Source organism: Engraulis encrasicolus, chromosome 10 (genome assembly GCF_034702125.1).
Source record: "Engraulis encrasicolus isolate BLACKSEA-1 chromosome 10, IST_EnEncr_1.0, whole genome shotgun sequence".
In the NCBI taxonomy this organism is placed as follows: Eukaryota; Metazoa; Chordata; class Actinopteri; order Clupeiformes; family Engraulidae; genus Engraulis; species Engraulis encrasicolus.
In genome coordinates this window covers 3,948,980-3,975,977 of record NC_085866.1, presented here as the reverse complement: position 1 = coordinate 3,975,977, position 26,998 = coordinate 3,948,980, and the positions used below count along the sequence as shown (strand labels likewise).

The window sequence follows — 26,998 nt, the reverse complement described above, 5'->3', positions numbered from 1 at the left end:
GTGTGTGTGTGTGTGTGTGTGTGTGTGTGTGTGTGTGTGTGAATGTGTACGTCAGTGTGTGTGTATGCGTAACGCAGTGCCCCGTCATGTATTAGCCCTTTCTCTTCCTGGCCGACCGTATTGTTGACACGCTGTGACAAGAGGGCTGTTTGGTGGGTGTGTCCGTCCATCACCAGGTCACACCAACATCATCAATCTTCCCCCGGGTGACGGCCGCCTTCCCCTCCCTACTCTCTCTCCTCTCCCTCCCCTCCCTTCTCTACCTCCCTCCTTCCCTTCCCTCCCCTCCCTTCCCTCCTCTCCGCACCTCCCTCCCCTCCCTCCCCTCCTCTCCGCGCCACGCAAACGTACACACACATGCGCCGTCCGTCCCTCCCGCCGTGAGCTGACTGGTTTGTTGTTTTGTAATTAGGCTGTCATTAGGACCGCAGGAAACTGTCACCCACCCCCCCACCACACCACCCCCCCCCCTCCCCCCCCCCCCCCCCCCCCCCCCCCCCGAGCCCCCTCCTCATCTGTCTCACCCCCTGAGCCCCCCCTCATCTGTACCACCTACGCTACCCTCTCCCACCCCCCCTCGGCTCTCCTCTCCTCTCTCCTACCTCCCCTCCTCTCTCCTCTCTCCCACCTCCCCTCTCTCTCCTCTCTCCTCTCTCACACCTCCCCTCTCCTCTCCCCTCCTCCACTCTCCTCTCCCCACCTCCCCTCTCCTCTCCTCTCCGCTCCTCTCTCCGCTCTCCTCTCTCCTACCTCCCCTCCTCTCTCCCACCTCCCCTCCTCTCTCCCACCTCCTCTCCTCTCTGCCACCTCCCCTCTGCTCCCCTTCCCTCTCCTCCTCCGCTCCCCTCCGCTCTCCTCTCCTCCTCCCTCCCCTCTGCTTCCCCTCTGTGCACGGCTGGGCCTCCCAGCATCAGGCAATTGTGTCCTACAACCAGCCCAGCCCTCCCTACTCCAGGGGTTCCCAACCTATTCACACTTCGTGGCCTACTTGAAATTTTCACAAATGTTCGGGGCCCACCTCTGAAGCAATGAACAATACAACTCAAATAAATAAGTCAACAGAAACACAAAAAAATATATTACGATTTTTAGAAAATTATATATTTGATAATATAAATAATAATATTGAGGCTCACCAGTGGGCCCTGGCCCACAGTTCGAGAATCACTGTCATAGTCCACCACCAATACCCGCTCCTCTCCCCATCCCGCGCTCCACCCAAGCCAACACACCTTAACACCCCCCCCCACCCAAGGCTTGCTAGGCAAGGTCCATCAGCCTCTAGTGAAGAAGCTACTACGTCTACAAGCGTTGCTATTCGCAAAATGCTGAGAGATACCAGTCAGCAGAATGTGTACTACTGTATTTGTTGCAGCGAAGCAAGCCCTGAAGCTGCCAGAAGAGTTCAATAATGCACTGTCACAACTTCTGGGTTGGAAATATTTAAACTTTAGTGCAATGCGTGGGGTCGTAGCTTTACATACATAGTTAATATGTATAGTAAATAAGAAGGATCACTGCACACTGGTTGACTTAGTTTTGCTGTTTTTTATTTAGGTGAACAACGCGTTTCGCATTGCGCTTCGCATTGCGCTTCGTCAGGTTCATTTGTCATTCGCATACCTCCCACAGGTGAAATCCACCAGTGTGCGGTGATCCTTCTTCTTGATTATGGATTACTGATGACTGCACTTCACCAGCACCTGGAACCTGGCTGTGCATAGGAGTTCCAGATCTTTATAGTTAATATGTACTTCATACATAGCTTTACCTTGCAACATTTTGGTCTATTGACCTTCTTCAAGCAATTCAGCACGTTGAATTGCTTGAAGAAGGTTGATAGACCAAAATATCGCAAGTAAATGTTGCAAATGTGTACAGTGTGCGGGACTGTTCATTTTTCCCACATTTGCTCATGATGTGCCCCTGTTATGGAGTGACCATCACTAGGGTTGTGGGTGTGTTCTGACTAACATGCCAACGAGCCTGGCTCTTTGGTGTAGCGGTCAGAGCCCCGGTTTACTACCTCAGAAGGTCTGGGTTCGAGTCCCGGTTGGGCAACTCTACTCCCCTTCGCTACAGCCCCTCACCAGTGTGCGGGAGTGTTCATTTTTCCCACATTGCTCATGATGTGCTCCTCTCCCTCTCCCTCTCCCTGTCCTGTGCCCTCTCCCTCTCCCTCTCTCTCTCTCTCTCCCTCTCCCTCTCCCTCTCCCTCTCCCTCTCCCTCTCCCTGTCCCTCTCCCTCTCCCTCTCCCTCTCCCTCTCCCTCTCTCTCTCTCTCTCTCTCTCTCCCTCTCCCTCTCCCTCTCCCTCTCCCTCTCCTCTCCCTCTCCCTGTCCTCTCCCTCTCCAGACGGCTCTGCACTGGGCCGCTAAGCACGGCAAGGAGGACATGACCAGAGCCATACTGGACGCAGGGGCAGACGTCAACTCTAGAGCTGTGAGTGGCGCGGCAAGCAGCCTTGCACAACGCACATTCACAACAGACACACACACACATACAGCTGCACACATGCACATGCATGCATACACCTACACACACACACACACAAACACGCACACGCAGACACCTGCACAAATGCATGCGCATGCATGTACACACACACACACACACACACACACACACACACACACACACACACACACACACACACACACACACGCACACGCATGCACCTGCACAAATGCATGCGCATGCACACACACACACACAAGCATTCACAAACTCACGCATACATCTGCACACATGCATACATTGCACACACACACACACGCACACATGCGCGCGCATGTATGCACACACGCACACACATTCACACACACACAGAGGGTGTGAGTCATAGATCCATGTTGAAATAGTTTTGTGAGGAAAATTACACTACTAAGCATGTATGAACTGCTAATTAGCGGGTTGTATTTTTCTTGTCTTCAAGCAACGTTTGAAATGGAAATCTGTATTTTCTTTTCTTTTTCAGCATGTGAGTACATGACTGTGGTGGTAAGCAGTCCCGTGTGTGCATTTATATTCTGTGTGTGTCTGCGTGCATGTGTGTGCACGGTGAGTGTAAGTACTGCATGCATTTATGCATATTTTCAGAATCAAAATACTTGTGCATCTACAAACTTTATTGAGGCTTTCCATGAAACTGTCCCTATTGTGACGTGACAAAACATTTGTCGCAAGTGCTACGTTGATTGCGCTGCTGTATGTATGTGTGTGTGTGTGCGTGCGTGCGTGCGTGTGTGTGTGTGTGTGTGTGTGTGTGTGTGTGTGTGTGTGGTGTTGTGGATGAGCTACGTGTAGCTAGTTGGCTGGAGGCTAGATGCAGCTGTGTAAATGGCCAACTTGCTCTCCGTGTCACTGGCAGAACATTTGCTCATTAATCATACATCATTTTAAGTGTTTTTTTTCCTTTTTCTTTTCTCAAAATAACTCGTAACTATGGTTTCTACTGACTTAAAGCGTGCCAATTTTGGAACAATTACCTGCTCAATTATCAGTTCCTAGCTCTAAATCTTGTTGCTGTAACCTGCTCTTTTATGCCCTGTCACCCCTCTCTCTCTCTCTCTCTCTCTCTCTCTCTCTCTCTCTCACCCTCTTTCTCTCTCTCTCTTTCTCTCCCTCTCTCTTTCTGTCTCTCACCCTCTCTCTCTCTCTCTCTCTCTCTCTCTCTCTCTCTCTCTCTCTCTCTCTCTCTCTCTCTCTCTCTCTCTTTCTCACACCCCTCTCTCTCTCTCTCTCTCTCTCTCTCTTTCTCACCTCTCTCTTTCTCTCTCTCTCTCTCTCTCCATGTTGTTTTGTGTGCTACGGCTTCTGGGAAATGACAGGGGGTGAGTACTGGCACTTTTGTTCTGTGCTCCTTTGGTGTTGACTTGTCGTGACTTAAACCTTCTTTTTTTCCACTATATTCCGTTCATGTATCCATCTAGATGTTGATTTGAACTGTTTTTTTTCTCCATCCTCCTGTTGTGTATAAATGTATGTATGTAGGGCTACACTCCTCTTCACATCGCCGCCTTGCATGGCCATCGACACATCATGGACTTGCTCATAGGAACCTATGGTAAACCAACACAATTAACTTAACTCTCCATTTTCAACATATAGTCTCGCTTTGTTCACTGCTACTTATATTATTGTATTCTCTTTATCTCCTCCGTTGTACGTCCTGGGAAAAAGTGTGTGTGTGTGTGTGTGTGTGTGTGTGTGTGTGTGTGTGTGTGTGTGTGTGTGTGTGTGTGTGTGTGTGTGTGTGTGCGTGCGTGCGTGCGTGCGTGTGTGTGTTTGTGTGTGTGTGTGTGTTAAATATAATGCCATGTAATGTGATGTTATTCAGTGAGATGTTTGTGTGTGTGTGTGTGTGTGTGTGTGTGTGTGTGTGTGAATACGTTGCACATGTAACCACTCATTTAAAAAAAGTTATTTTCTGTATCTCAGCTACTCAGGGTATTGTTTGATATACGTACGTATGCTGTGTGGTTAACTGGGGCCTTGTTCTTCCAGGAGCAAAGGAGAACCTGCGGGACTACAGCGGACATTTTGCCAACTTCTACGTTAGCGTAAGAGACTCGACGGAGGAGGATACTGTTCTACGTACGTTTAGCTTGTATTGCCTCTATAATACACTTGTATTTCCCCTCTTTGCACAACAGGAGTTCATGAGTAAGCAGACTGTGTAATCTTCATCAGAGTAAGAGTATGCACATTCTTCCTCGACCTCGCTGAGGCCAAGTGCAGGGCAAATGGGTGTATACAGTGGTGTAGTCTATGTAGAACGCGGGTATACAAAGTATACCCACTTCTAAATTTCAGGGATTTCAGTATACCCACTTAAAATTGATTGATCCATTTTTTTGAATAGCACAAATATATACAGTATACCCACTTCAAAAAATTCTCAAATATACAGTATACCCACTTCAAAAAAGTAGACTACACCACTGGGTGTATGTGACAGTAGAAAAAGTAGAAGTGGAGCTCTGCTTTGAAGGTTTATTCAAGTCATGCCTGATGAAGACCCTGTTGGGTTGAAACGTTGTATGACTTAAATAAACCTTCAAAGCGGCGAAACAGTGTGCAGATTTCCACTTTTTCCTACTAGGTAAACTGTGGAACCAGATGGTGTGAATGTGTTCCTTAATAGTTGTTCCCAGGGCTGGACTGGCAATCTGGCAAACCGGGCAAAATCCCGGTGGGCCGACGCCCCTAGAGGGCCGGTGATGTCGGTTTTAAAAAATAATTGTTATTAATGTTTTAAAAAAATGTGACCGGCGGCCCACAATTTCGTGCTGACGGCCCTCGGCCCTCCTCCAATGACATCGAAATTAACGGTGTCCCGACGTCCCGGGGACCATAAAAAATGTTGTGGGGACACAAAGTTATAATTTCTGGGACAATGCCGGGACCGTCCAAAAATATAAATGAAAAGATTCAAAAAGTAGGCTATTATATTTGCAAAGCCATCACACTGGGACATTAGCCTAACTCAACACCAACCATCAGCGAAAATAGCAACAGAAAACGTCCGCATTGTGTTCTAGAATGTTGATTAAGATTTCGCAGCTGCGACTGCAAGCGCGTGTTTCTTCGGACTGCTGCTGAGAGGTTGTCCCGTTGGTTATGCCATTTCACCCTGAACTAGAAATGCTCTCAGAGAAAACGGGCTCTGGATTGTTGATTTTTCAAGCCAACAAGGATATATTCCAGTAGACATGGTTAAGCTGTGAGAGGAATGGAGTTCGGTTTTGCTAATATTTCAGGTAAGCAAAGCAACAGCCCCAAACAATGCGCAGTTGTCTGTGGCCACCTGTCGCGTGCTATCTGCCCAAAACACCAGAAACGCGAGCTGGCTCTAAAGTAGATTAACCCTCATTCATACATATCAGAAACTGCCTGTAAATTACTTTCCATTAACAAAGGGAAACGGCAAGCAAGCTAACAGAGGTAGTTGTTAGCCAAGAACGTCAAGTAGTTTCATTCAAATGTGGCTGGAAATGAAGGCGCTATATTCTGAACATTGTCATACAAACGCAGTTATTTAATTAATGTTGAAGTAGGCTGGCTATCCGTGTTATTGTTTCTGTGCTGGTAAAAGCAGAAATGCCTATTAGCCAAGGTCTAATTGAAAAGGGAAAAAGTCCACCTTGACTTCATTGATTACAAGCACGAAGAACGCGCTTCAATTTTACAGCATTGCCAGCGCATTTCTCTCCAATCCCTCTCTTTCTCCCCCTCCCCTCCCTCTCCATGCTAGCCTATCCCCCTCTCTTTCTCGAAAGTGAGGTAGGCCTAAGTGTGCGGTCGTAGTTTTTTTCTCTTGTGCATTTATTTTTAGGTTAACTTATCAAATTGTCTTGATGTCAATGTCAAGTGAATTTAAAGCGGAAAGGAAACGTCTTGCAATGCGTTGTCATACTCCTAATGCGGCCCCAAAACCTACCGCATCTTCTTCCACCTAGCCTGATTATCATCGACTTTCACATCTCTTCGAGACTGGCTGAAGCTGTTGCATCACTAGGAGGGCACGGCCTGGCTATCTTCCACCGGCATGCCCATCACAACCAGTGGCCAAAGTCAGACTAGGTTAGACTATTGCCACTTTTTAACTAAAGCTAAACAGACACTGAATTGTTATTGATATGTAGTAGACTAAATGAAAGCTGTTTTTTTTCTGTAGGCTAAATAGGCTACAACAGAGTAACAGGCTGGCTGCAATAGAGTCTACAATAGCCTACATGATGGGTAGGCTATATTGGTGCATAAAGCAATCAGTTTGACAAATATAATGTCATTGAATGCAGATTTCCTCATATCACCGTGCTCATATATTCTTGAAAAACGAAATGTGCACGGTTACTCAAGGCATTTTTCTATATAAGGCACAGATGTTCATGATTTAACACACCCTATTTTTTTCTTAAAGACCTGAATTCACAGTTGCACTGCAAAAAAAATCAAAAAAACATAATCACACATGAAATTGAACGTGGACATAATTTACCACTTATTTAGGCGCGAAAAAAATGGGGACACTTCTGGTTACATTCGGGACAATACAAAGTGGAATCCGGGACCATTGCGGGACACAAAGGAAAAAAGTTAATTTCGAGCCCTGCCCACACATAAAGGGGGTAGAGGGAGGGGGTGTCCTATTGGTGCATCTGAATCGGACTTATTCATTGCGGTCCCACCCCTACCCTGCATTACGCGCGCAAATTTGAGACACGAGCAATGGAGAGACGAAAACTAAAAGGTGGTGTGGAAAAGCTTTTAAGGGATAAAAAAACTTGCAGCAGAGGCAAGATAATGTGTTCACGCATGTAGTGTTGTAGCAGCAGGAGAGGGACAACAACTTCTGCATGTTGGAAGTGAAGGAGCACGCTAGGACACAGCAGGTGGAAGCGGCTGTAGCCTCTATGAGCCCTGACAGGTATGAGTCAAGTCAAGATCTGTTCTTTCAAACTTTAGGATACTCCATGCCTCTCCCCAACTCTCACTTCAGCATTAAACATTAATATTAAATAGACCATTCATTTCCACCACCATAGATGTGCTTGAGTACTTTGAACCGGTCGCACGACTCACGGACATAGGCAATTGAGAAGACAAACATTCCATACAATATCGTAGCCACGCAGTGTGCCAAATGTATAGCATTAAATTGAACACCAGTGGTGTTGTTCTAAAGCATTCCGTGTACCAAATGCGTTTCGAAGACATATTCAGCGATCGTTTGCGTAATCACATTTACCACGCAGTGAAAATGTCCATAGGCTATGCCGTGTAACGGTTGTCGCGTCTCGCGTGTGGAAAAGATTTGGCAAACGGATTTTTTTAAAAATTGTAACTCCTCTTGGAACACAATCATTTCTTTTCAATAAGCTTTTTGATACAGTTTTATCTGTAGACTATTTTATATGTAGCCTACCACTTTCAGCACTGCTCATTTTGAAAACTTCAGTAGGTAATGCTTTCTTAAACATATTTGACACACTAAAATCATTGTGGTGATAGGCTACAGTTAATGATTTTCTTTCATCATTCAAGCTATTAAAGTAGCTTCCTTATGCAATGAGAGATGCATTTTGATAACAGGAAATTAACCCCTCTTCTAATGCACCTGTTATGAGAAGGATATACACTGAATACTATATTAATTTGAATATTTTGCAAGTGCTGCATAGGCTACATTGTGATAAATAATCTATCTCCCTCTTCTCATCTAGTCAAACCAGGCCAGGATGAGGTTGAGTTAGAGAGAGCAGTAGAGTAGGCCTAGATTAATTTTGCTGTGAGTGTGGTCATCTATTGCATTTCTAAACCACTGCCCAAACTAAGATTCATTTTAAATAAATAGTTGATATAGTCAGCGCACATTTCCTGGTGTTTTCTGGTAGCTGAAAGAGAGATTCATGCATGAATATTGCGCATTTTCGCATAGGCCGCTTGGTCAATAAGTAGTCGGATGTGCTCCGCTGATTATGAGGGGCCGGTCTGGGCCAAAAATGCCCGGGCCATTTTGTTCTCCCAGTCCAGGCCTGGTTGTTCCTAATTGTTGGCCATTCAAAAAAAGGCCATGACTGTATCCTTACACACCGTACGTGTTTATTTTTCCGTAGACGTCCCGGAGTGTCACGGCATGGCGCAGGTGAGCGAGCGTAAGAACAGGAAGTTGGTGTCGTTGTTCCACTCCAAGAAGAAGTGGGGCTCCGCGGAGGACCTGGCCCCCATCGCAGAGGAGCGCAGCAGCGCCAGCGCCACGCCCCACCAGCTCATGCTGCCCGCCTTCCGGCCCAGGAAGTTCTCCCGCTAATAGAGCTCGAAAGTGACATCATATCCTCAGCATCCCAGGAAGTTCTCACGCTAATAAAGCTCGAACGTGATGTCATATCCTCTGCATCCCAGGAAGTTCTATTGCTATTACATTCAAATTTGCAAAAACCATAATGTTCAACTTAATACCAATACTTCACAGGCCCTTTTCTCAGTTTCACTGTTCAGTTTCAGTGTACCGCACTTTGTCTTTGTAGGGCAGAATAATCCAGGATCAACCCGCCGGCCAGCAGCCCACATCAAAGTACAAAGTACTACTACTACTACGACACACACACAAACACACACACACACATACACAAACACACACACACACACACACATACACACACACACACACACACACACACACACACACACACACGTTTGGAGGATGTACTCCCAACACGACAAATCACTGGTGTGCGTACATTGACCCATAGTCTTCCTCACACCCAGTATTAGTTTGTCAGTTCAGAGACACTAACTGATTTTTATTATTATTTCAAATAAAACTTTAAGTTCAGAAACATATCACATCAAAGTACCACACACACTTGTATGATGTATTCCCTCATAGACGTACCATATAAAAACCAAGTAATACCATATACTGTACATCCAGTACTAGCTCGTTAGTTCGTTAGTTCAGAGTTCGGTATCATGCAACATTAACTGGGTAGTTCTGTAATAATTCAACTTTGAATTATTGAAGATGTGGGAATGTCTACAGCAAACTGATCTGTGCCAAATCTATGCCTTTTATATTGATCAGCTGTTACGCCATGGTCCTCAGGACTTTGCAGATAAACAAAATGGCTGAACAAAATCCACACAGATTTCAATGCCTTGTCTTGGATGTCTAACACCCAGTAATATATATATATATATATATATATATATATATATATTTTAAATGCAAGTGCGCCAAGATTTGTTAATTTGGCATGGAATGTCCTGATTTTTTTTTTTTTCAAATAAAACTTTTTTAGTCAGCAACATCCCACATCAAAGCACTACTCACACTAGGATGAAGTACTCCCAAAACACAAATCAATGGTGTGCACTGGCCCGTGTTGCACCTCATACAAAACCTGTACAAGGAGTTTAGTTGTCTTTTTCAGACAATGAAAGCTTTTTCAGCTCAGCTGAAAGGAAGGAGATTTTTCTTCACATGTTCTGTGGAGATACAGCTATAATAAATTGTGTTTTGCTTAGATTTCATATTTGTACATTATAAATATTCTGATTTAAATGTATTGGATATTTTCATATAATTGATTATAATTTGAAAGCACAAGCTACTTTCATTAGCACAATCATTTTCAGTGTAATAATTGGTGTTGTTATTCTCGACAACTGATAAAAGTATTATTTTTAATATCACTTTGTGAATGTATTCTTTTGGTCAGGTTTTTGTTTTTTTACCATTAATGATTAATTATTTCCATCAACAACAAAATAACTAGATAACCATGCCTGAGGTCCATCTGGTAGTGTATATAAACGGGTGAAACTATTGTATGATTTCCTTCCAAAAATCACTGCCTTAACAGCCAAAATGTTTTTGAACATTAAACGAACAAAAAAATGAATGGATTTTTTTTTGTTTTTTTTACAAAGATCCCATTGTCAAATGTGTAACTTCCTCTGCCAAGTTCCTAAACCATGTTGAAACAAGAAATGTGGGATTTTTTTTTTTTTTTGGATATTGTAATTGCCTAGTGTTTATGTTTTCGGATAATGTGCTTAAAATGCCAAGAGTGTCATTATATGGTAAAGAGGGACATTTGTCATTGTGATTACAAAGGCTTATCAGTATCCTGATGTTATCCGACAAGACATTCCAATGTCATCCAATGACTTCAGTTAGTTTCCTATCTGTCAGGTTATCAGTCGGCTCAATTGGTTAAATTCCACATTTGTTGATGGTGTCGATTTGAAATGTAGCAGGATTCATCCTTATCACTTCAACTCTGAGTGATTGTTTTCTTTTCTTAAGTATTATATGATAAAATCAGGCTGCTCAGATTTCCTTCCTGTTTTGTGCTCTACAATCACATGCTGTATGCCTTCAGAACGTGCCTCTTGTATTCTTTTGTATCGCACACTTACGTTTACAGAATATTAATGCTTATTATTAATTACTTATTAAACTATTTTTGTATCAATTGCTTTTGCATATTGTGTTTTTTTTTATTATCATTGTATCCTGAACTGCATTGCCTTGCCCTTGTAACTGTTTTGGATCAGAAAAACACAAAATCATACTAGTTGTAACTTGTATTCACACAGTACATTTTGCAGTGTAACGCTCAGAAAGTAGGACCACCAACATGATGCCCAACTATTTTTTGTGATTAACTTTTTATTAGGTTTTTAGTTAACACAAAAACAAACAAACAAAACTGTCATCATCATAACATGAAGCCAAGATCAAGGAGTAGTAGACAAAAAGGAGGGGCAACACCATTACATTGAACTCTCTTAAATGTTGAGTTACGTAACACCACTGGACTGCACTGCGCTGTGAAGAGAGCTACACAATCTGAATGTAACTTTGTAGCATCTTTGGTCCATTTAAAGTCCTGTTTCCCAGGGCTCTTTGAAGAGAGCTACACAAACACAATATAAGTGTGACTTTGGAGGGGGGGGGGGTGTTAGAGTTGTGTCTGTGGGTTGTCAAGTAATTTCAGGTGCTCATCTGTGTCCAGAGGAATAGATGTAGAGAGCAGAGGAATGGATGTAGAGAGCAGAAAGAGGGTCTGAGGCCCTCTGAAGTGAAGTCCTTTATTTGTCTGAGTGGGACACGTCGTGTAAAACTTCAGCCATACACTGAAGGCATTCTGAAGTGAATTTAAAAGTTCTTTATTTTTCTGAGTGGGACACGTCGTGTAAAACTTCAGCCATACACTGAAGGCATTCTGAAGTGAATTTAAAAGTTCTTTATTTTTCTGAGTGACTTTTAACTTCACTTCAGAGTGCCTCGGCCCCCTCTCTCTGCTCTCTACATGTGTGTAACTTTCTTGCATCTTTGGTCCATTTGAAGCTCTGGAAGTCCTGTTTCCCAGGCCTCTTTGCCACACTTGAAACACAAGCGCTATATTGTCCCTGCATTAAATCTTTGCTACTGACCTAACGGGATTACACCTCATCTGATTTTATTCATCCTTGAACAGCAGAAGCCTCCCTCCCTCCACCTCTCCCTCCTTCCCTCCCTCCATGCACCTCTCTCCCTCCCTCCATCCCTCAGTCCTCTTGAAGTTTTGCCTTCAGCCAGCGTTTCTAGTGAAGAAAAAAACTTCCCCTCACCCCCCCCCCCCCTCTCTTTTCTCTCTTCTTCTTCTTCTTCTTCTTCTTCTTCTTCTTCTTCTTCTTCTTCTTCTTCTTCTTCTTCTTTGTTCCAGAAGCCATCTTTGATCTTATGAAGGGTTTTTTTCTTCTTCCCCAGATCAGCAGATGGGCTAAATATGTCTCCTGTTGACTCCCAATACAAGTGTTCAGCTCTTAACACCGGCTTATCTGCTAAGAGGCCCACACCACACATTGCTGCTCCTCTTCTCTTCTGAGGGCTGCGGTTGTCACAGGGGAGGGAGGAGGACAGAGAAGTGCTGAGGAGTTACCGTAAGTGTGTGTGTGTGTGTGTGTGTGTGTGTGTGTGTGTGTGTGTGTGTGTGTGTGTGTGTGTGTGTGTGTGTGTGTGTGTGTGTGTGTGTGTGTGTGTGTGTGTGTGTGCCCTAGCCCCTTGTGGGGCGGGTGGGGGGGTTAGTTGGTGAGTTGGAAGGGGGTCCCTCTCAGGGATTTTGGAGAGGGGGGGGGGGGGATTTGTAATAGATACTTATCAGACCCCCCCCCCCCCTCCCTCCCTCCCTAAAACACAGTGCCCCTCTGAAGAGATTAGGACCTGTGGAGGCCATATTAACTTTAATCCCGTGCTTTGAGGCTTTGCCCCCATCATTTCAAAAGGTACCCCCACCCCACCCCATCCCATCCCCACACACACACACACACACACACACACTCCTCCCCCTCCCATACTCATCCAAGGACCTGTGTGTTTGTGTGTGTGCGTGTGTGTGTGTGTCTTTGCGAGTGCGTGCATCTGTATCGGTGCCTATCCAATGTCAGGATTGGGGACACAAAAGTCAGTTTTTGTGAATGCGAAGTCTGGCAATACATTTGATCAATTTCGAATAGTGAAGGGTAATTTTTAGTTGCGGGGACAAGTCTTATACAGTATCTGCACCTGTGTGTGTGTGTGTGTGTGTGTGTGTGTGTGTGTGTGTGTGTGTGTGTGTGTGTGTGTGTGTGTGTGTGTGTGTGTGTGTGTGTGTGTGTGTGTGCGTGTGTGTATGTGCTTCATGGAGGTGTGTTTAGTGTGTCAGTAGTGGGGCAGGCAGTTTTTAATGAAAGACACACACACACACACACACACACACACACACAGGCTTGCTCTGAGGAGATTAGGCTCTACATTGTTGTCCCGGTTGCTCATTTCCATCTAAGCAGCAACCCCACGGGCCGCCAACACACACACACACACACACACACACACACACACACACACACACACACACACACACACACACACACACACACACACACACACGCGCGCGCACACAGGCGCACACACACATACACACACCCCACACCCCACATGCCACACACACAAGCACACACACACACACACACACACACACACACACACACACACACACACACACACACACACACACACACACACCCCACAGGCAGCGAGCAGCTTTGTTATCCGTCCCTCTGTGGAACACTCCGATGCCTCACAGCACCTCGCGCCCTTGTCACTTTTGTTTTCCAAATGTCCTCAAATGTAGATGTCATGTTCCCAATACCAAACAACAAGAGAAGAGGAGGACTTGCAGACACAAGTCTCATAACAAAAGCTTCTGTTTAAAACTATTGTTTTGATTTTGCAAAATAAAAGCAAGCAAGTACAGTTAAGTCACATGAAAATTATTGCTTTTATTGCCAATTACTGTCAATTACAACCTGTCTGCACTGATAACTATGGAACTGTTCAGGTAGGGAAATGCAGTTGCATTAAATTATTTGCGTGTTCATTTCCAAAGTGAGATGCACTCCTTGCTCAGTACTCTAATAAAATTGTTTTTAATGTTAAGGACAAGAGCACTATTTTGAACATTAAGCGCCTTTTCTGACTTGCAATATCTGCAATGTTTTAGAGTCCCCCTCACCGTTTAGTGTTTTTTGTCATGTTCGCAGCTGCTAAAATTTAAATTTAGTCTCAGTTGGCTTAGAATGGCCGTTTATCTATGGGCATGTCCAAATATGTTTTCAAAAGTATGCAGTGGTTAGAGGTGTTGACTGGCATTCCCTAACAGGTTAGAAGGTGAAATACGACCTTCTGTGTGAACCTGATGAAGCAGTAGCGAAACGCGTTGTTCACCAAATAAACTACCAGCAAAGATACCAGTGTGCGGTGATTCATCTTTCATTTACTTGGATTACTCTTACTGCACATCACCAGCACCTGGACAAGTGGTTGTGCACAGGGACGTTACTTTGTGAAATACGACCTTTTTTAATCTCTAACCATGATTAAGGACATGTATATGAATATATAGTATTTTTTGTAACATGTTTTAATATAAGAACAGCTGCAGCCAGGTTATAACTAAAAAAATAAAAATAAAAGTTTTACAGATATACTACATTTGGCATTCTTATCTTTACAGTGTGGAATGTGACACACAGGCTACATTTGCATCATGTTTTTAATTCTGATTCAATAATTCAGAATTAAATAGTTTTGGGGGAGTTTACGATGCTTTTTCAATTCCAAATTGTGAAGTGTTAGCATGACATTTTCAAAGCAAAATTAAGCTTCATTCATAATCAGAATTATATTTTGTTAATTCTGAATTAAATGCCTCACGTAAACAAGGCCACTGTGCGAGTTTGTCCACTGGTAGAAATAGTTTGAGAGCATGATGAAACAGAGTGCCACTCTGTTCATTCTATTCTCTATTAATCTACAAATATAATATTGCTATAGCTACAACATGATATTTGTTGGAGCAGTGAGGATAGCCTATTAATCCTGAAGGAAATTAAGGTGTCCAGTTGCATACATAAATAAATACAGAAAAACAGACATTCCACACATCATTGCACATACAGTATATTAATAACCAGAACACGATGACATACATACTTTAAGCCTACATACATTTGTTGGCTCCAGTAAGTTATTGTTTCCTCTCTTCATTCTGGTGAGTGTGAGGACGGTCTACAAAGGGCCTCAACAAAGGGGACAGTAGAAAGGTGTCAATCTGCTAATCCCCCCATTTGATTTACAAGCACCACTGTGACAAGCATGCATTTTGTTTCTGCAGCAGAGGTGATAATTGACGCCACACCGTGTTGATGTTAATGGCTGTTTCATTGGTGTAGTAGTAGTAGGGCTGTCCTGTCCTCTGTCATCACATGCAGTTAACCAGCAAGGCTAGACTAGAACAACCAGTTAAGTTAATGGGACTGATTAGAGAGCTAATCATTGTTGTATGATTATACTGGCTGCACAGACTCAGATTAGCATATTGTGGTAGACAGACAGACAGACAGGATATTGTAGCACAAAGGTCCCATTTCCTCCACACCTATACTGCGTTTATCCTCTTCAATTCATTATCAGTAACATTTGTCTGTCATGGTCTGCTATCAGAGTGAGACAGAGTAGGTCGTTCTCTATCTGATGACTCTTTGCTTACTGTCATCAATCAGAGATGGACCTAAACTAAATAAATGATCTTGTGAAATTGGAGGAAGTTTTGTTTTTCAGTGAAGATGAGACAGGGGTGCAGAGACAATGGACACAGACAGCACATACTTCTTTGTCACCCTGTCATACAGATACAGAGTCATTTTAAAACCCTTTGAAAAAAATAGGTCTACCTGCTGACCATATACTGTAGTGTCTCACAAAGCTTCAGGCTGATAAAACTTATAACATGCTCCCTATAGTAATTTTTACAGTCATCTACGCAATACCAAATACAAATCATTATGCTTAAATGTGTTGAATCCATTTTAGCCTACAGCATACATACTTGGAAGAAATAGAAAATTAATTTCAGAAGTATTCATCTTTTTTGTTGCAATGATCCTTACTCAATAAAAGCGCCCTGAATAAAGCCATGAGGGACAAAACGCGTAGACATTGTAGCCAAATTTTTAAAAAGTAAAAATTGCAGCCTTGAGTGCCTCAGCATTTGTCTACCTGGAGCAAGTTTGAGAGTCCTACACTGATAAGCACCAAGGGAAAAAGGTGAAGACCCAGAAGCACTCCAATTATCTGTTTTTGTTTAAAAGCGCCTGTAGGCCTATTCATTTAGCCTACCACACTCTCTGGTTGCCAGCAGTCTTACAAAATTATGAATTCCATACATTTAGGCTACTTATAGACAGAAACTCTATTTGGGCAAATGTAGCAGAAGTGGGCTGCCCTATTGCTAAAAAAAAAAAAAAACGTAAAAATCTTCACCTTAGAGCCCAAGACCTCTGAAAAAAAAGTAGATCAACAGTTGTGCTTTAACATACGCTTGTGACTTCCCAACGTTTTGCTCGGTGTGTTTCAGCATGGCATTGGTATGTATAGTTGGGGCTCCTCTAATCCAATCTTTAACAATACCGACAGCTCTCGCAATTTGCACAACTTATCTCTGCATTAGCATATACATTAGCAAACACCTGGTGCGCCTAACCGTGTTTTCCTTGTCCGCGTTCTTCGACCGTATCTTACAAATGGCCTCAGGACTGAATTGCAAAATTACCTTTCGGCATATTAGCCTGCAAACATTTCTTACGCTGCCCTCAAATATCCCCGTTACGCCCACAATTGCAGTGAACTGCCAATGCAGAAAATAAAGCAATTTTTCGTTTCGGATCACACTTGATGACTTGCTGTCCAGTTAGCTCACTGGAAGGACAGCTGCCTTCCCTGTTTCGAGCGGACCCATAGTCTATTCTGGATCTCAAATGGCGCACTTGTGCACGTCGGGCTCTATGTGTCCGTGCGCAACCACGCCATTACGCACTGAAACATGTAGGCCTACAATGAAGTGCACAAGTTCACCATTTGAGATCGAGCAATAATGCATATTGTTGGTGAACCTATCCCACCTTTCTGATATCACTAACTACATCTGAGAAGCTTAGAGAATTGTGTTTGAGGTATATTTACAGTTAGCCTACAGTTATGTCCAGGCGACAGGACCTTGAGAGAACTGCGTGCATACTAGGCATGCAAAAAATGCACATGCGTGCCAAGTTCACTTGGGTCTAGTCGTTTATTTTATTTTAATTCACGAAGGGCAGATAGAAAACGCGCAATCTAAAAATAGCCTATAACATGGACGCTAAATTGTGTTAAGAAAAATAAAAAATGATGCGGTCAGTTCAACAATAAACGCACCAGTTTACCTTCAGTTCAGGATAGATCTAGCTGTGGTAATCCCCCCTGTGATGAGACGACAGTTTGATTGACATTTAAATGAACGCTGCGTTATCTGCTATCTTCAGTAGGCCTAGGCAGGCTAAGATGCGAATTTTAAATAAATCTCTTACATTCAGGGGGGACACGACACAATGCAAACAGTGGCGAGTAGCCTTATCACGATAAGTTAAAAGAGCGTTAAAAGGAACAGCCAGAGGTTCGCCTTTGAAGGGATTTGGGAGCGCGTGAAAGCAACCTCGTTCTATACAAGTGTCAATCACCACTTGGCACCGCCCACGGCAAAGGGTGTTGATAAAGCGAGCCTGCGAGGGTTGTGTCAAGCACACTCGCCTCTGACGCCCGCTACACACACCAGCAGTAGTGATGCCTGCATCTCACACGGGACCTGGCAACTGTTTCGTTGACGCAAACATCGCCATGCAGGGATATCACTTGATGGGGTGCCCACCACCCCAGCAACTGGCCTCAAGCATCAACGTCTTAAATGGACTGCCTGTATATTCCGGACTACCTGGATATAATTTCATCCCATACCCACAGATGAGACACATGGTAAGTCACTTGTTATCATAGATATGTAGGCTAATATGTTCGACTTTATTATTATTATTTTTTTTAAATCGACGCTGCTTTGTCGTATTATGCATTTTATATGGGAAATTAAACTTTTCCCAGTCATCCCTGTTTTTTCTGAAGTGGACTAGTTTGCTTTCCTTTTTTTGCCATGTCACAGTTATACCAAGTTTTTAAACTCTTCCTCTTGTTTCATCTTCAGGTGACCCCATATGAGCTGAAAGCGGCCTCGCCGTACCACCACCACCACCCACTCCTGAGACGCGACGCCTTCTACTCCTCATATCGGACAGTGGTCGCAGAGGACCCCAGCCGGACCAGCAAAGTGGCCAGCCGGGAAAGCACCAGCGCTCTCAAGAGTTGGCTGAACGAACACCTAAAGAACCCCTACCCTACCAAAGGGGAAAAGATCATGCTCGCCATCGTCACCAGGATGACACTGACGCAGGTGTCCACATGGTTCGCCAACGCGCGGAGACGCCTGAAGAAAGAAAACCGTGTCAGTTGGACGTCAAAAAGTAAATCTGACGAAGAAGATGATGACGAGGAGGAGGAGGAGGGTGAAAGTGAGGAGGATGTCACGTTGCACCAGAAAAGCATCTCATCATCGGTTTTTGATGAGGAGGAGGATGAAATTGATCCAGAGACTGTGGATGAGGAGGAGGAGGAGGAGACGTGCCGAGCGCCAGAGCCCGAATGCGCGTCTGGGTCGTTGGATACAGGATTACCCGATCGTGGTGTTGTTGTTGAACAGCAAAAAGAAAGTTGCTGTTCGGCGGATGTATGTGTAGAAGGCAAACGAAGTGCAAGTGAATCCGTCAAGGACAATACAAACGGAGACGGCGCACAGAAACAGAAAATCTGGTCGTTAGCAGAAATTGCCACTTCAAAAACTGATACGAAGCCTGCAGCAATCTCCCACCATGGCATCACGAGTAGTGGGGTGGACGTTGGAAAGTTGTGGTTGCACTGGGCCTCCAGGAATGGACTGTACCTTCCAGCAAATTATGACTTTTTGAAACAGGACAGTAGCGCGCAAACGGGTTTATGACCACCCGGCGATGCTTAGTAGCCTATTCGCGTTTACAGCACTTCTGATAAAAAACGTCCATCAAGAACGACCTGTTTTCAAAACCAAAGCCTTGGTAAATAACTCCATAGGCTGTTTGTTGTATAGGCTGTGCCTAGTCTGTATATTTAATGTTGCACACATATAAATTATTAAATAATTGAAATAATGTGTAAAAACTATTTTGTTTAAATAAAACTGAAAATACTACCAACGTTCTCCATCCTTTTTTATGATATTGACATCTGCCATGTAATCATGTAGGCCTAGGCCTAGTTTTGGAAAGTAACTATTTTATATAGGCCTACGCTTACTTCCAGATCCAGTCAGATGTTTGTTTTGGGTCTTTATTTTCTGTTTAATCCAGATTTACCTGCAAAAGTGACAGATTTACACCAGTTTGTGCCGACATCACACAATTTGTCAGGAGTGTGTGTGTGTGTGTTTGTGTGTGTGTGTGTGTGTGTGTGTGTGTGTGTGTGTGTGTGTGTGTGTGTGTGTGTGCGCGCGCGTGTGTATTCAGACAAGGGGAAGGCACTTGGACAAATTGATTTCACAGCTATAGTGACAACAGGGCAACACTTTATTGTTACAGTCTTCCTCAGAGATGGCTTGGATTAGACGAATCAAAGCCTTACAACGATTTTACCTGCCTGTTGGCCAAAGCCATTTTAAAGGGATTAGCCTACATGGGGCGCATTGTTCAACATTTGCATCAGAATGTAATGAGTCCAATGGGGCCACATGGTCGCATTTCATTTGGGAGCGGTTGCAACATGTTCAACACGGAAACATATCACTACTAAATCAGATATTGTAAACATGGCTGTGATTTTGAATTTTGTGCACAGTTTTTTGTAAAAAAAAAAAAAAAAAAAAAAAAAAAAATTGAAATTTGTTGATGAATTGGCATTATTTGCAAATATAGATGATCATTTCTTTAATCTGACACACACACACACACACACACACACACACACACACACACACACACACACACACACACACACACACACACACACACACACACACACACACACACACACACACACACAGCCTACTGTCACACGCCCCCTCACACTATGCATGTAAAAACACACACAAACCACAAACATACGTATGTACACACACTAGTGGGCAGGGAGTAGGCTAAAACAAGAACAAAATCAAAACAAAAACAAGTCATCCACTAAATAGGCTACTTAGTTCACATAGCCTACTCAGTTCACATACCTACAACGGCACATGAATGACTACACTTCACTACAATGCCATGGTCCCTTAATTAATTTCTGAATTACTTGGATGAATGCACTATTGTCTATTGTTGTTAAAACATAACACATTTCTTTTTATTTTTATTTTTTTGGGGCTGTTCAGCCTTTATTGGTTTCTGTGAGACAGGATAGTGGAGGAGAGACAGGAAGTGAGCTGGGAGAGAGACAGGGAAGGACCGGCAAAGGACCCGGACCGGGACTCGAACCCGGGTCGGCCGAGTGGTAAACGTGTGCCTTACCATATCAGCCACGGTAGGGCCAAAACAGAACACATTTCAAATATTTATTTTCACACAGATAAATAATTGAAACTTCTCAAGAATTGTTAATACTTTTTTCTTATTTTAATTGGCTGAAATATTGTTGTCTTATCCTGCTAATTCTTTGATTACCCATCTTTCTATTTTAAAAAGGACAAAGAAAGGAACAGTGAATAATGTGAGGATAATATTGACTCACTAGATGGCGCCATACACCACAGTAGCTGGAATAAACTTTTCATTTCTATTTTCAGCAGTTTGGTCAAACTGCAGCAGACCAGGCAACACAACATGGGCCGATGTGAAGATTTGATTGCATTCATTATTTTATTAACATGATTTACTATTATTGCATGTATTTTTTATATGTAGGCTATATTTATATATATTACTTAGGTGAAGTTGAAGCAATAGTGGAATTTAATTTACATGATCCCTAATAAACTGAAACGGAATTTAATGAAATGAATTGATAGGCCCACTATAAAGACAACCGGAGGTTGGTGTGGTTATGACTGACCCACAAGATGGCACCAGACACCCAGCATAGTCACAGCCACAGTGCATTTGCCTAAGTAGCCTACACAATTTGCTTGTAGGAAATATATAGCTTGGTACCCCTAAATGTTTTGAGACACACAGGGCTGGATTGTCAGAATAATTGATAAATGATAATATGTTTGCACCCAATACCGATGTTCTCCAGCTTGTGCAGATGTTCTAGATGGCAGGTATTCCCATTATTACTGACCCAGTCCAGTGGTGTAGTCCAGTGTTTCCCAAGCTTTTTTGTCTCGCGTACCCCCTTTTTGTTGTACCATGAGTACCCCCTATCCCATGCTCTCTATGTATATTCCTTTATCCCAGTATGACTATAGGCCTACTCCTTTCAATTGTCATTATCACATTTTCCCGCGTACCCCCTGAGGTGTGCTCGCGTACCCCTAGTGGTACACGTACCCCTGGTTGGGAAACACTGGTGTAGTCTACGTAAAACGCAGGTATACGATACAGAGTATACCCACTTCAACATTTCAGGGATTTCAGTATACCCACTTAAAATGGATTGATCCATTATTTAGAATAGCACAAATATACAAATGCTCAAATATACAGTATACCCACTATAAAAAAAGTAGACTACACCACTGACCCAGTCATGATCCAATCAGCTTCCCACAACTACAGCACTGATGGACCCCATCGCTGGTAAGGATTTCAGAACACGCCATATGTAATATATTATACATTTCTGTATTTTTTTTAGGCTAATAAACAGTTTAGGTGGCCCTGGAGAATGTGCACATCAAATGGTGACCAACCAACCAGAGAACTAAGGCCAGCCCAGCGTCACATCCAACTGACTGCACCTTCTCTCGTGAGGTAAGCCACACAATTAAACACTAATAAGCCTCCAATTGTGTGCATCTGGATTATGCATGTTGAATTATTTATTATGTATGGTGTTGGGAGTTCATGAAATGAACAAAATGGGTACTCAACATAATGTGGTTCTGTCACAAACGAGCATTCCCCAAAGCGGTGATGAGTATACCAGGACTATTAAAAAAATATCCTGGATAAAGGAGTTTTCACAGACATACCCAGGGCTATTGGGAACTGTGGCAGACCTGTTCTCTGCCTTCCCAAGTAGCTGTGCTCTGGATTCATCATAATGAAAGCAGTTTAGTTATTATTTCTCAGGAGTTGTTATCACTCTCTGGAAAAAAGAGAAGCAAGTATTGGCCACAAATTGCCTCCATATAACTTATCTTTACTAAATGATGAATCATGTCATGGATAAATCACTAGATGGCGCCATACACTGAAGAGGACTCGTTCATTAGTTCATCTGGCCACTCTTGACAATGTTACACTTGTGCTTGATATTAACTTTTTTGCTTACTGGCTACTTTGGCAAGTGGCTTTCCGAGTCAGTAGCCATTTAGTCTGTCTAGTCAACACAGTTTTTTGCTAGTTTTTTTTTTCTTAAACCGATGGCAAAGATAAGCTCAGAAGATAAAAGCAAGATCAGCTTTTTAGCTTTCAACATAAAAATGAATTCAAATAGAAATTAAAAAGAAGGCAATTGCCTTTTCTTGAAATGAAATAATGAATTGATGAATATGACATGAACATGACATGTCAAATCCTAGAATAAGATACTGAGAAACTGAAATGATTACTGCCCACAACACTGACGCTATACCACATTTGGCTGGAAGGCAAATGCCAATGTCAAGCCCTTGTTTTATGTTTTACAGAATGACGCAATTATGTGACACACAACTCATTTCTGAATTTTCAGTTTCCCTGACTTCTAGGATTCCCTTCATTCTTTCATATAATTCATCTGCCAAAGGCCAGAATAACAGCACACCCTAGACTGCCATTTCTCAGTTGAAGCAAGTCAAACAACGAAACACTTCTGTTGGCCATTTGGGCATAAGGTGAATGCCCTTTGAATTTGAATAAATGTGCTTTTGGGCAGGGGTGGGGGGGGTGCAATTAACTGAAATTGACGACTGAAGCAATGAATAATGGTCACAATTTACTGACCAAGGTAAAGCAGTGTCTTCAGTGGTATTCATTCTTCAGAGTAGTCATGTACAGTACACATAGGCCTACGTGTGTCACTGGGCCTGGACTGGTAATCCGGCATTACCCAGTGGATAAGCAGTCGTCCTCAGGGGCCGATGCCCACAATTGAGGACAAGGCCATGCAAAAATGCCAGGGTTAATTTTTTGTCCCAGTCCAGCCCCGTATGTCAGTGCTACTAACACCTGCCACAGACCTACATATGCTCGGGAGTTATCTTAATAAAAGAAGCATCCGTTATTCTCAGCAGTAGTTATCTTTCTCTCTGTGTGTCTCTCTCTCTCTCTCTCTCTCTCTCTCTCTCTCTCTCTCTCTCTCTCTCTCTCTATCTTTCTCCCTCTCTTTCTCTCTCTCAGTCTTGCACTCTCTCTCTCACCCTCTATCTCTCTCGCTCTCTCTTGCTCTCTCTCTCTCTCTCTCTCTCTCTCTCTCTCTCTCTCTCTCTCTCTCTCTCTCTCTCTCTCTCTCTCTCTCTCTCTCTCTCTCTCTCTCTCTTCTCTCTCTCTGTCTCTCTCTGTCTGTCTATCTCTCTCTCTATCTCTCTCTCTCTCTCTGTCAAGGCTATGAACAGACATGGCTGAGCTCATGGTGCCAGACTGCCATGCCATTATGCTTAACTCAGTAAGACACGGCCCATGTTATGAACAGCAACAACATTTTAATGTAGACCTATGAAGGCGCTATGCGCGGCCATAGAGATGTATCTGTAGTACTACGGTATAAAGTTTTAAAAAACACTATTACAGCCTTCCACTGGTGGAACAGCATGTGTTAATGGGCAACATGTTTTCAGAACAAAAGAGTCACCTGCATGTCCCCATGCAATGTCCTGCTTGTATGGATAGGCACTCCCAATTGAAATACAGTACTCTTTTATTCAAACCAACACTCAATAACTCATGTGAGGCATACATAGTATTTCATTATAGAATTGAATTATGTAATGATAGTATTTAATTATTGTATTATAATGAAGGGGAGAAATTTACTGAACTCCGTCTATACAGAAAGCACGCCTGTGAAGTTCATCTTGGGCCTGATGCACTAGGCCTGTAGAAATCACTAGGACTGTGTTTGTTTATTGGGCCACTGTTTTACAGTACATCACAGGTGTATGAATATGGAGTTGACATAAACACTCATATATATTTGATATCATGTCATAATTATTTGACACGTAACTCATATCTGCATTTCTGACTTCTAGAATTCCCTTCATTCCTTCATCTAATCCAGACCATAATCCCTTCATTTAATCCATTCCTTTCTTCTTCAAGGCCAGAATAACAGCACACAATAGACTATCATTTCTCAGTTGAAGCAAGTCAAACAAAGAAACAGTTCAGTTTGCCATTTGGGCACAAGATAAATGCCCCCTTTCAATGTGAATGAATGATCTTTTGGAGATGGGGGTACGTGAAATTAACTAAAATTGACAACTGAAGTAATGGATACTGGTCACAACTTACTGACCAAATTTTATGCAGTCTCTCTGCTTGTATTCTTCAGAGTAGTCATGTACAGTACACATACGTATGTCACCAAGCCTGGATCGGTAATCTGGTATTTCCTGGAGGGCTGGCAGTCCTCAGGGGCAGATGCCCACTATGTAGACAAGGCAATGCCAAAATGCCAAAAAACATTTTTTATCCCAGGCCAGCCCTGTATGTCAGTGCTACTACTCCCACAGACCTGCTGTACGTACGCTCCGGAGTTATCATAATAATAGAAGCAACCGTTACTCTCAGGAGTAGGCCTAGTTATCTCTCTCTCTCTCTCTCTCTCTCTCTCTCTCTGTCTCTGTCTCTCTCTCTCTTTCTCTCTCTCTCTCTCTCTCTCTCACAAGGATATGAACACGAACAACAGAGCTCATGGTGGCAGACTGCCATGTCATTCTTAACCCAGTAAGACACGGTCCACATTATAAACTGCAAGTAATGTCGGCCTATAACTTAAGGCACGATGCACGGCCATAGTGATGTCTTTGTAGTAGCCTACTACGGTAGTAAAGTTTTTATAAAGATTATTACAGCATTCTGCTGGTGGAACGGCATTGTGTTAATGGGCTACAAGTTCTCAAAACAGATGAGTCCCCTGCATGTCCCCATGCAATGTCCTGCTTAATTTGTATGGATCACTGATAACTAACCTGCTTATTATAAGGTGAATTAATGTAACACTCCGCATACAAATTAAGTACTCTTTTAGTCAAACCAACACTCCATACAATACAAAAACCATAAAAACAACAGAAAAGGTCTGGAAATAAAAATGTGCCATTTCAAGTATAGGCTGCACATCCCTTGGAGTGTTGTCTGTGTGCTGATGTTAGACAGACGATGCAAATCAATGCAAGAAAGAATAGGGAAATGAAGTGAAATTATTAAGTTGACCCGTTAAAGCACAGCATTATAAATGTGTTGTTACAAGAATGTTATCTTTCACACACCGCGCTCTTCCGTCTTGTTGGTGCGTCTCTGAAGTAATCTAGTAGGCTAGTAGGGAATGGATCGCACTCAATTTTTCTTCTTTCTTGTGGTTTTATTTTATTTTAACTTTGCAGGGACTGACATGACAGACGTTTCGGCTGCACAGAGCCTTCTTCAGTGTCACAAATTCAGTCTATTTCCTGAAGTCTTTTAAAGGAGCAACCTCGTTACAACCTCGTAACCTTGTTACAAGAATGGCAATGACCAAGTCGTAGTGCAGTACTACTAACGGCCCTGTGTTATGTCATAGTAGAGTATGGAAATTAACGTTTCAATGACTATTTCACCGTGCCACTGGTGGTACAGCGTGCATTATGGGGCAACATAAGTCAGGTGAGACACACAACATAGACATGTAGTAGACTTCATCTGTAAAGAAAGCATTCATGTTTATAATGGGTGAAAGAAATGGTTGGCTGGTCATAATGGAATTTGTGATGGGTCATAAGAAAGATGCTCGAAATTGCTGTTTAAATATTTGCATGACAGTTGAGGCTGATCATTTTGGATGACTGCAGACAGAAAATGCAAATTTGAAACCTGTGCTTAACTTGTTGCAGTCCAAACCCTTACCAATTATAATCCACTCTGTACTGTAGCTGTACAGGAACTGCTGTGTACACAGGGATGCATGTAGCGTTCATGTCTTCCAATGCTACCTCCCCATCACAAAAAAAAACATTAGTGTTGATAGGCGATCAGAACAATTGATCTTTATCAATGGATTGATCTAATTATTTTACAGAATTTGTAATGAATTAATCTAACACACACACACACACACACACACACACACACACACACACACACACACACACACACACACACACACACACACACACACACACACACACACACATACACACACACAGGACTTCTCTACAACGTAGTGAATACATAGTCAAGCAGCAGAATTTGCACAGCAAGACAAATTCCCTTTTGGGGCAATACAAGTTTTTTTTAAATACATATATATACATATCTATATTTCATATATTTATATATTTCATGTTCATGTTCATACAGCATCAGTAAGTTCCTATTCTATTCTCTATAGGCAAATTTTGCAAACAAAATGAGCGCATATATAGCTACTTACTTATTATTATTCACTTGCTTTTGCTTGGTAGATTTTGTAAAACAAAACAAAAAAGAGCACATGGCTATTTATTATTTTGGCGGGAAAATTGCATGAACAAAATGAGCACACGCCTACTTATTATTAATTATGGCTGTGGTAGGTTTCTGTGAGTGCTCATCGTTATTGCTTTCCACCGGCAGGTACCACCGCTGTTATTTCTTTTTGTGCCAGGTAAACTGCACAGCCTTTTTCACCTGTGATGTTTGCTTTATTGTTCATCTTCATGTGGATTTAAATGTTAGGACATGTATGAGGTTTTAT

General features: G+C 42.8%; 2 protein-coding genes across 2 annotated transcripts in view; both read left to right on the top strand.

Annotated features, from left to right (window-relative positions):
- Positions 1–9,709, top strand: part of LOC134456500 (ankyrin repeat domain-containing protein SOWAHA) — a 42,432-nt gene extending 32,723 nt beyond the window's left edge. The window contains exons 9-12 of the mRNA XM_063207864.1: positions 2,356–2,442; positions 3,994–4,066; positions 4,507–4,596; positions 8,622–9,709. Coding sequence (XP_063063934.1) covers positions 2,356–2,442; positions 3,994–4,066; positions 4,507–4,596; positions 8,622–8,815 — 444 coding nt within the window. The 3' untranslated portion in view covers positions 8,816–9,709. The remainder of the gene's footprint in view (positions 1–2,355; positions 2,443–3,993; positions 4,067–4,506; positions 4,597–8,621) is intronic.
- Positions 9,710–17,692: 7,983 nt separating this feature from the next.
- Positions 17,693–18,953, top strand: irx7 (iroquois homeobox 7). The gene is made up of 2 exons (XM_063207779.1): positions 17,693–17,898; positions 18,110–18,953. Exons 1-2 carry the CDS (start codon positions 17,693–17,695, stop codon positions 18,951–18,953), a joined length of 1,050 nt encoding a protein of 349 aa, XP_063063849.1.
- The last annotated feature ends 8,045 nt before the right edge of the window (positions 18,954–26,998 follow it).